This window comes from Sinocyclocheilus anshuiensis, unplaced genomic scaffold (assembly GCF_001515605.1).
Source record: "Sinocyclocheilus anshuiensis isolate Anshui unplaced genomic scaffold, SAMN03320099.WGS_v1.1 scaffold95, whole genome shotgun sequence".
In the NCBI taxonomy this organism is placed as follows: domain Eukaryota; kingdom Metazoa; phylum Chordata; class Actinopteri; order Cypriniformes; family Cyprinidae; genus Sinocyclocheilus; species Sinocyclocheilus anshuiensis.
The window spans coordinates 442194-453696 of NW_015548190.1; the positions used below are offsets into that span (position 1 = coordinate 442194).

At 37.8% G+C, this 11503-nt stretch overlaps 1 protein-coding gene across 1 annotated transcript; it reads left to right on the forward strand.

Moving 5' to 3' along the window:
• Positions 1–2572: 2572 nt before the first annotated feature.
• LOC107705045 (dentin sialophosphoprotein-like) lies at positions 2573–7824 on the forward strand. The gene is made up of 8 exons (XM_016508157.1): positions 2573–2659; positions 3812–3881; positions 3985–4041; positions 4143–4196; positions 4764–4814; positions 4971–5015; positions 5496–5783; positions 7170–7824. The coding sequence occupies exons 2-8, from the start codon at positions 3828–3830 to the stop codon at positions 7545–7547; spliced, it is 927 nt and encodes a 308-aa protein (XP_016363643.1). The 5' UTR covers positions 2573–2659; positions 3812–3827; the 3' UTR covers positions 7548–7824.
• The last annotated feature ends 3679 nt before the right edge of the window (positions 7825–11503 follow it).

The window sequence follows — 11503 nt, forward strand, 5'->3', positions numbered from 1 at the left end:
AGTTCCTGTGATGCGAACACACCAAAGAACAGTAACTTCCGGCATTAGTTCTAGGAACAATGAAAAGGTTGCTCCGGTGCAAAAGCCCCTTATGGCATCACTGCGACAACCCCCTTTTAGAACCTTTATTTTTAAGAGTGTGCTCTTCTGCCTGACCTTTTGAAGCCAGTGGCACATTTGGCTTTAACGTATCCAAGAGAGCACACATTACACCTGTCTTTGTTTCACTTCACTGACAGCCAGTCACTGGCTACATCAAGTTTAAGACAATGACATACAGAACAGTCACTGGATCTGCTTTTCTACCACTTTACAAATCAGCTTTCCCTCCAAAAATATCCTTCCAAAATCACACTCCATATAGCATTAGTGGATTAAATATTCAAATCTGCTCTGATTGGCTGTGATTTTATGTGTTATGTAGTATTTTCCTTTTCAGTGTGAACTGACAAATTACCTATCAATTTTACACCTGTCGCATTAACGCCTGGCTAGGACAGAAAATTTGTCAAACCTGATTTTCATTTTACCGTTTTAAAATCGAAAATAAAATTATACCTGGTTAATAAAGGACTCATTTATCACAAACTCAAAACAAAAAGTGACTGTGTGAATTACATTCTTAGTCATAAAATCTGACTGAGATTTACATTGGGGAATATGTGAGCTATATGGTGTGAAAACACACCAGTCCGCGTGATTATTTCTTACAGAAATTGGAAAGTTTCTGTAATCTTGTGGTGTTGTGGTTTTTTTGTTAATCCATCCGTGAGCCACAGGCGGTTTGGCCGCCATGCATGACAGCAAGGCACTTATTTTTACATTAAAAAATAAATACAAAATCCAGACACAAACTATAGACTCCCCCCCCACCCCATGACATTAGCCTGAGTGAAGAAATGAAAAATATTTCACTTCTTATATGAATGGTGGTTCAGTGCTGCATGTCTTAACATATGTGTTCTCAACCTTTCTAGATGACAACCTACGATTAGCATGTCTGATGTAGCTTTGTTTTATGATGTTTTCCCTATTTACTTCTACCTTTAAAGTCCTTATGACCTTTTGTCTTCACTCTCTATATAAGAATCATTCTATCAACTACTGTAAGTGATGTATAGTGTTTCAAGTCTATACACTGCCTGTCAATCATTAGCACTGATATTCACTCTCTTTAATAGATGCCCCGAGGTACATCTCACAATAGCACAGCAAATCATGAATCAAGCACACTATCTTTTTCGGGGGTTTATTTATGTTAATGTGCTGCTCGGTAATGGTGAATAATTGTATAGTATAGAAGTTAGGGAATGCAAAATAGTCTGGTCTCACTCCATACAATATATACAATATAGTCGAACACTATACATGCTGTAAATGCACAGAATAACACAAAAGGCCACACAAGAAGCACGCACTTTTAAAATACTGTTGACTGCAAATTCTGAGCATCTGACTGCATTTCTACAAACAGGCTGTGAATCATAGGAATGATACAGACTGATGGGAAATTCATGTGATTTTGGTATGACACACCATCATCCTACTCAAATAAACTGTACAATGTTCTTCTAGCTTTTTATGTGAAAAACACATATGGAACACATAAATTTCACCTAAATGTCAATGTGATAAACTATTATTTATGACTTAGAACTTATTTATTATATATTAGTTTCAACTGAAATTGGTAACACAAAAATAAGAACCTAGATGAAAATCGGAGTGGTTTTATTTGTACATCTGTCTTTCAACCACCACTCCACACACACACACACACACACACACACACACAAATATTTTAAAAAGTTAACATTGGCTTGTAACATGATAATAATAACATACAGTGAATGGCTATTCGGTACTATTCATTCTAATGTTTATTTACATGCTGCCGTCATTCAGTGCAGATATATGAGTAATTCAGTTATTGACTGATTATCTTTTTATTAATTTAAAAATTCAACTCATTTCCTCAACAAGCCATACAATTTGAGGTGATCAATCATGTTCGTAGCACAAAGGGATTTTGAATCCCTAACCTTGAGTGTGCACAAAATTAAAAGTAATAATGCCCAGCAAACATGACTAAATTTAGACTTTTAATATTTGTAAAATAAACTGGCCTTTTTGTGATTTTGTGACACACTGTTCTCTACTAAAGTTTGAACTGATTACACACATAACACTTCATTCTGCTTTACAGCCAGAGGCATTAAACCCCTGAGTTGAAGCCATTAAATATTTATTTGCCCTGTTTTACGATATAATAACAGTGAAAGTGGACATTGAGTCTTTCCATTGTAAATGCATAATATTTTATTGATAATAAGCATGACAACATTATATCTAGGATCCTAAGCGCAATACAGGATGCGTTTTATTTTTTCTGCTTGTCATGCCTGGTGGTGAATGTTTGCATTGCCTGGCCATATAAACCACAGGAAGAGTGGGAGCACAAGGTGGGACAGCAGCGGTAAACCTCATGACATCACAAGCTTCACTGCCATTGGCTGTTTCCAGAGGGAACATGGTTTAAAAAGCCAACCAGCAGCCATCTCTCACTAGCATCAAAACATAGCAAGACCTCATCTGATAAACGGGACCTCAGTCAATCCTCTGACTTTGTCAAAGAACTTAAAATTTCTCAGAGAACGAGGTAAGTCACAACAATTAATTTGTATTTTTAGGATGTTAAGGTTAAAAAACAATTGTCGTCAAAGGTTTTATAGTAAGTATGCAGATGTTGGAAGAAGCTTTGAGTAACTGGAATGCCTTTACTTGCTCGTAGTCTGCAACTTTTTAGGTTCATCAGGCGGTTATCTGTATTTACAGCACATGTAGGAGTAGTAGTGGCTTGAGATCAGCTACAGCCTATTTTAACCTTTAATCATGACAAATATTTCATACATCAAATGCAGTTCTTGCAAAAGAAGCATCAAAGTTCAGAAAATGCAGTTCTTGTTCAGCCTCAATGTAAATTCAAGACTGATGTTATGAAGACTTTTAATGATTCCAACCACAGTTTATTATAGGGAGACATGATTAACATGAACTTGACAGATGAAAGAGGAAGTTGTGGCTATGGCACATAAAGGCCTTACTAATTTGTCAACTGACTCATTTATTCCAGCGACACAACCACTAAATTAAAGTTCCATACAAAAGAATAATAATACTGGCTGACTGACAGATGCCACCATTACTTCTGCCTGCAGCCCCAACAAAACACTTCCACACTTAGTGTTCCGTGCTGCACTTCACATTTCCTTTGACGCCACAAATTTTAGGCCTTGGCTCACAACATTGAAGATTCTAATGAGAAAGTAAGTCTGGAGCCAGAGGCGTGCTATTTCTTGGGATTGTGGCAGCTACATAGTCTACATATAACTTCTGGAATTATACACCAGAGGAGTTCATTATAGGTATGGCTAAACACACAATACCTCAACTTATATTTTATGCAATGTAGTTATAGCTGAAAACAAATGAGATGTTTCATGGTGAGGACTGGCAGGAAGTCTTTTGGCATTTGCCAACATGTTTCAGAGCACCCTCAAAAGGCATGCTTCCTTCCGAGTCGATAAATGCATAAATACCAAAAATACCCACTTGAGGCATTTTATAGAACATTAAAGTAAAATAGCACAGGCAATCCTCTCTTTAAAAATGGTCTTATTGCCATGCATTAGCTGGTGTAGGCTGCATCAGCCTTACATTTATAAGGTCAAACTTGATGTTCTTTATAACTGTGGCTCACCTTTGAAGATCTTTTTATTTTTCTTCTCTCTCTCTTTTTTTTTTTTTTTAGAGTATTTTGCACAAAAATGAAGACTGTTATCGTTTTAACACTCCTCATCGCCACAGTCTTCTGTCTGCCTGTAAGTTCACTGTCATTATAACCGTAAAAATCTGGGCTTTAAAGTTTTACACTACCATTTTTTGTCTCCTTGTGCACTCAGATATATATTTTTCATTTCTCAGGTGAAGCGCTCGGCTAGCAGTTCAGAGAGCTCAGAAGAACTTGTGGTTGTTCAACGGGCAAGTATCTTGTTTGATATGGACAGAATGGACGCTGCTTTGAAATTAATACAGTGCAGAAAACAATATTGCGATTTTAATAAAACATCTGTCTTATACAGCCACCTCCTATTCTGCAAAAAGCTGCTGCTATGTTCAAGGCAGAACCTACACAGGTAAAAAAAATTAATAGTTCACTCCAGATATGAAAATTCTATCAATATATATATATATATATTTTAATTATAATGAAGACTGGGCTGTTAAGCTGCAAAATGAGGAACAAATAGAAATGATAGTCATTATTTACTAAAAATCTTGACATCTGCCCGAGCTCACTTTGCTGTGTATGAGATTTCATGACAGAAGTAGCAAATTGTCTAAATGATTCGTTCATGAATGGGCTTATTTTTGAACTGTTCTCAAGGTGAACCACTTTTATTAATAATTTTATGATACTTTTCAATGTCATTGTATGGAAAAGATCAACCAGTACATATTTAAAAACTATCCTTTTGTATTCCACTAAAGAAAGGAAGTTGCACAGGTTTGGATAAATGCAAGGGTGAATCAATGATGGGTGAACTCTAGTAAACTGGATGAACTTTTTCTTTAATCTCAAAATACAGATATAAACTGGCACCTATGAGCCATTTAAATTCAAGGACGTGGTAATTGTCACGTACATGAGCAATACAGTGAGTATTGTTGTATTTATGCCAAGGCATTTGGTTGTGTTTCAGACCACGCCAGTAGAATCCAATGAAAGCACAGACAGTGCAGATGACAGTGAGGTAAATGAAAACTCATCCTCTCACCACATCACACATCACTGCACTCCCACTATAGCCAATAAAAAGACAACAGTATCTAAAAATACCCTTCCGCTGGTCTAGACGCACTGTAAGTGACCCTGCTGTGAGTCTCAATACTGTTTATTGCATTTGCAGGATGCAGATGAGGAATCTGAAACAGATGAGAGGGAAGATGAGAATGTGAGTCACTCTGATTATGCTAAAATACTTATGTTTTCTGTCATGTAGAACCATTGTGCCCAGTTGCCAAACAATGGACTAAACCTATGGTTTTCAACTGGTATAAAACCCAGCATTGATATAAGGCATCAAGTGGCAGACTTTCTGTAGCTTAAACAGTAGAGCATGTTTGCTAGCAACACCAAGGTCATGGGTTCAATTCCCATTGAAAGAAGGAACTCATAAAATGCATTCCTTGAATGCAATATTAGTTGATTTATCCTATCCACACACAAAACTGCAGCAGGATTTGACACAGTGACTGACAACATATTTGATATTTAACATACAATTACAAGAAGTAGGATTTTGGACCAGTGAGATTTCACAATGTGCTACCCAGCTTGATGCCAAAACAATCGAATCGCCCATGCTAGCAGTAAACCTACAGAATGTTATATTGTCAATTACATTGCTCAATAACATATACTGTCCACTTAGGATACTGATTCCAGTGAGAGTGAATCTGGAGAATCTGCGATCACCGTTGTCCCCTCCACAGTAGAACCCTCACTGGACCCCATCATCAACACAGGCCGGGGAGACAGCATGGGCTACCCTAGCGACTACAAAAAAAACATTGTCTACGTGGATGCAAACAACTTCGAAAAATTACCTTCCCCATACAAGTCCTACAGCAGTGACAAGTTGGGCGGCTTGACATTTGTGAGCAAGAAGTCCTCTGACCAGAGCATCAATGATGTGGAGAAAGAGATTAAACTGTACAAGGTAAATAGTAAGGTTACTTTATGTGTGTGAAGGTTGACAAGTAATAGAATAGGATAGGAAAACATGCATTTATAGCAAATGTTAAGAACACTTACAGTACAAGAAAGTACTGTGGCAGAACCTTGGTATTATGGTACTATTATGTGGGCAATCATGGCCTAATGGTTAGAGAGTCGGACATATTCCGAGTATGGGTCACCATACTTGGCCACACGTCACGTCCTTTCCTGTAATTGGGGCAAGTGTTCGATTGTGACTAAGTTGCTACTGATGCTACTAACTTTACTAAGCGTGCCAGAAGTTCGGCTATGTTCATAATAGTGTAGTGTTTCCAGTAAAATCTTTATTTAGCAACCAACCCTGTTGAAAAAAACAGCATAGGCCTATGCTGGTTAGGTATGTTTTGATGCTGGGATGCTGGTTTAAGCTGGTCCTTTGCTGGTTTAAGCTGAAACATACCTAACCAGCATATGCTGTTTTTTTCAACAAGGAAACGCAAAGCTGTTTCTGAGAGAATAATCAAACGCATTTACCTCAACTGTTCTCTCTCTCTCTCTCTCTCTCTCTCTCTCTCTCTCTCCTCCTCTCTCTACCACACTCACTCAGTCTCTCTCTCTCTCTCTCTCTCTCTCCTCCTCGCTCTACCACACTCACTCAGTCTGTCTCTCTCTCTCTCTCTCTCTCTCTCTCTCTCTCTCTCTCTCTCTCTCTCTCTCTCTCTCTCTCTCTCTCCTCCTCTCTCTCGTATGGTGTAGGAATGTTCGAATCAATGTAGTGAATCGATTCATCTTAAACGGTTCTCTCTCATACTGTACAGTATGTAGAATTTAGCAATGGACGGTCCGATTTGTTCTTGGGAATCGATTCACCCTAAACGGTTCTCTTTGTTATGTAGTATTGGAAAATCCAGTTCATTCTAGTGAATCGATTCACTTGGAAGATTCACTTAAATGAACATGTTCACAAAAATGATTCACCAATTCGACTCCCTGTTTTACAGCATGTTACTCTTGTTTTTGACTCGGTAGCTTGATACTTTGTCATCCTAAGTGAGACTGTTCATTCACTTAAAAACCGTCATTGTTGTTGAATAAGCAAAAATATGGCTCTGATTTTTTTTTAATCTAAAAACATATTGACCTTCTAAGTAACTGATAAGTAATTTTTTTATTATTTATCTATTTTTTTGCATAGCTTTTTTAAGCTTGATTGTTATATTTTAAAATTATAACTTTGTTGATTGGCAACTTACACTTTCAAAGTAGCTTCCCCAACAATGATTACAGGTTTATAATAAACCTGAATGACACCTCAAAATCAAATTAATAAATGATTGATATAATAAAACCAGAATCACTGTAGCTGAGACGTTCTTTTGTTTCTCAGGCTCTGCAGGTGCATGATACTCTTCTGGAGGAGGAGGACACCAGCACCCCAGAGGTGCAGAACATGGAGCCAAACGACCGCCAGGCTGCTCTGGGAAGCCAAGATATCGTTCCCACTGGAAACCAGGATGCTACAGCAGAGTCAGACAGCGAGGGGGCAAGTGCTGGCGACACTCCCAACGACAGCACAAGCGCCAGTGCCAGCCAGGAGCAAAATGAAGAGGAGTCAGATAGCAGCCCGAGCAGCGAGGAGACCACAGCCACGCCTGGAGCTGCAGACAGCGAGGACGACTCCTCACAGAGCACAGAGAGCCAGGAGAGTGATTCGGATGAGGAGACCACCCAGACCACCGACGCTACCGTTATGATAGCAAAGTAAACATGTCCAAGCACAAACCCTCAACGGGCTGTCGACAGAAACGAATGCAAATGTATTAATTGTATGGTGCTTGGTGACTCACTCCACCTGATGTTAGTGTGAGTTAGACAAACGGCAGAGCACAAAGATACGGTTCATACAAGTTCTTGAACTGCTGCCTAATCTGTTAAGATGCAGTTTCATCTCAACAATGTCTTCCTGTTCATTGCACAGTTATTTACAATATTAATGTAAATGTAATTTTATACTGCTCTATGTATGTAACGATTGATCATTCATAAATAAATGTTGTCCTATATCCGTTACGCAGTGCTTCCTAGTGCACCGAAAATACACAAGATGCAATGTTCAAATATTACCAAAGCTGAATTACAGATAAAACTCCAGAAAACCATTCACATTGTCAGTCTGACTGCTGTAAAAGTGCAATTTCATACCATTTGTAGCTCAAGCAAAAAAAAAACGAATAGATTTGCAGTATATAGAAACACCTTGCTGAAAAAAACCTGGAACAATTAAATAAAAAAAAAAATAAAACACACTACCAACCTAAACTGATTTGCTGGTTTAAAGGGTTACTCCACCCCAAAGTGAAAATTTTGTCATTAATGACTTACCCCCATGTCGTTCCAAACCCGTAAAAGCTTTGTTCGTCTTCGGAACACAATTTAAGATATTTTGGATGAAAACCGGGAGGCTTGTGACTGTCCCATTGACTGCCAAGTAAATTACACTGTCAAGGTCCAGAAAAGTATGAAAGACATCGTCAGAATAGTCCATCTGCCATCAGTGGTTCAACCGTAACGTTATGAAGCGACGAGAATACTTTTTAAATATCCACTGAACGCAAACGGCGTATACTGTTCTGTGTCAGCCGCACCACACAGATATGCTGTTTTCATTCAAATCAAAGCGTAAATAAATGTAGAAAACGTATCCGTGTGGTGCGGCTGACACAGAATAGAATACGCTGTTTGCATTCAGTGGATATTCTCAAAAACGGCGCTACGGTGACGCGGAGGAGACGAATTGTTGAATCAAGTCGTTATTTTTGTTTTCTTTGCGTACAAAAAGTATTCTCGTCGCTTCATAAAATTCAGACTGAACCACTGATGGCAGATGGACTATTTTGACGATGTCTTTCATACTTTTCTGGGCCTTGACAGTGTTATTTACTTGGCAGTCAATGGGACAGTCACAAGCCTCCCGAAACTGTGTTCCGAAGACGAACGAAGCTTTTACGGGTTTGGAACGACATGGGGGTAAGTGATTAATGACAAAATTTCCATTTTGGTGTGGAGTAACCCTTTAAGGTAGTCTCCCTGATATGTTGAGTGATTTTAGAGTGGTTTTGGCCACTTTTCAGATGGTCACCAGCAAACAAGCTTGTTTAAGGCTGGCTGTTTTCTGGATTTTTGTGTTTTTATTAATATTATATTCAACACTTTATCATCTAGACCAGTAAAAAACCTTATAGCAATGACCCAGAACTCCCTAAACCACATATAAACTCTAACCACTTTTGTAGAATTTACTGTGATAAATAATAGAAAGTAACAATAAAAACAGAAATACCTTACTAGTTAGAGCAAAGCAAGTGTCTAAATTACAAGACTTACCTTTAGATACAGTAAGTGTCAAAACCCTTTTGATTTCTAAAAGCAAACATTCTTATCACACAGCCGTGCTTTTTTTGCCAATGTCTTGATGTGCAGGGTCCAGACAAATATTTGTCAAACTTGGAAGTTTGAAGGAGTCTCTAGTGCTCTGTAATTAGCCTGCTCAGTGTGCGCAGATAGTCTGGGACATTTCTTACAAAAATAAATACACTAAATAAAATGTCTAATTCTTTACCACAAATAGCATTGGTGTTGACAAAGTAACAGCATGGTGCACATTACTTCTGCTTCACTACTGTGATGCTCTTCTCAATGTACTGTAAGTTTAATTATGTCTGGTAATCACAGAGCTATCAAATCAAACCAAACTACTGTGTTCCTCCACCGTCTAGTAATGTTTTGCAGACGCTTTTCATATATAATTAACCTAACAACAAAAACACATATTATTATTTGAGTATGAGCAGGGCCGTATGGAGTTTTAAAATTACCGAGGTCCCAAATCCACCCCCCACCCCACCCCATAAAAAAAATTCTATCAAATTACAATTACAATTCCGAATATTCGTCTAATTTAATATAAAAATCCACATTCAAATGCAAAAACTGTATTCAAATTCACTGCACCCTCTTGTAGCCACAGGAGAAAAAAGCTCCCCAACCGACTTTTACATTTGAATATAACTCGAATACTATTAATAATATTTAAGTATAAAATCCTTATTCAGTTTTTCAGCCATTTTGACAGCCCTAATTTTTGCATTTTAAGAGGAAATAACTGAAGGCCAAACATTTGGATAACAATTTAAAACTATGTCAGTGGGCAGTATTGTCAGTACCAGCTCTCTGCTTTGATTGATAGTATTTTCATTTTCATCTTTGTCAGTGAACAAAGTAAACAAATTGGCGACTGATATGTTTTATGAATCATTTTATTAAACAAGTTACTTTAATGAAGGCTACCAGGAAAGCTACGTAATTAAGATTAATAAATTCACAGTATGTGCCCATTCATTATTAAGGCCCGTTCACACCAAGGACGATAACTATAAAGATATTATATATGTGACACTGGACCACAAAGCCAGTCTTAAGTCAATGGGGTATATTTGTAGCAATAGCCAAAAATACATTGTATGGCTCAAAATTATAGGTTTTTCTTTTATGTAAAAAATCATTAGGATATTAAGTAAAGATCATGTTCCATGAAGATATTTAGTAAATTTCCTACCGTAAATATATAAGAACTTAATTTTTGATTAGTAATATGCATTCCTAAGAACTTCATCTGGACAACTTTAAAGGCGATTTTCTCAGTATTTAGATTTTTTTGCACCCTCAGATTCCAGATTTTCAAATAGTTGTATCTGACCAAATATTGTCCTATCCTAACAAACCATACATCAATAGAAAGCTTATTTATTCAGCTTTCAGATTATGTATAAATCTCAGTTTTGAAAAATTGACACTTAAGACTGGTTTTGTGGTCCATATAGTTCTAAAAATCGTTCTCAATATTAAAGAATAGCAGAGTCCACACCACAACTATGACGATAAAGACAAAGAGAAACGATATCGTTGGAATCACTTTCAAAACGATTTTTTTCCAGCTGATTAACGATAAAAAAAGTTGACAGCCAATCAGAATCCATCCTGCTGTAACGAGCTCGAGAATTTAAAGCGGCAGACGAGCGTGGCTTAGAATAAACAGACGATATCGTTCGCTGGTGTGGACGCTAATATCGTTATCTTTATAGTTATCGTTCTTGGTGTGAATGGGGCTTAAATCATATGCAGGGCCGGATTTAGCATAGGCATTCTAGACACCCTATGTTCGCTCGTCCAGGGCGACCCAAACACAATGAAGAGATATATAATATTGTTGTTATACTATGGGCTATCTACAACAGTAAAAGAACCAAAACCCCAGAAGACATTGAGCAAATAAATATAACAAACAATAGGGTAAAAAATGACAAACTATTTCCATGTCTTCCACCTTTTTTATGTAGGCTACGGAAATCACGCTTTCTTTCTCCCAGTCTCTCTCACAGATGCACACACACTCGCGCACACACGCAGAGACGTGCACAGAAACTTCTTGTCAGCGCTGCCCCGCGAATTTATCAATAAAATAGTTTCGCAGCTGAAAAGCTACATGACATTTCTCAGTTGCGAGGTTCTTGAAGCAGTTTAACTTAGAGATTCGCTGTTAGTAGACGCTGCTGCTGAGAGACGCACAGACGCACGTATCCACTCGCGCTTAATCTCTCTCTCTCCCTCTCTCTCTTTCGCTCTCTCTCTCTCTCTCTCTCTCTCTCTCTCATAACCACATTA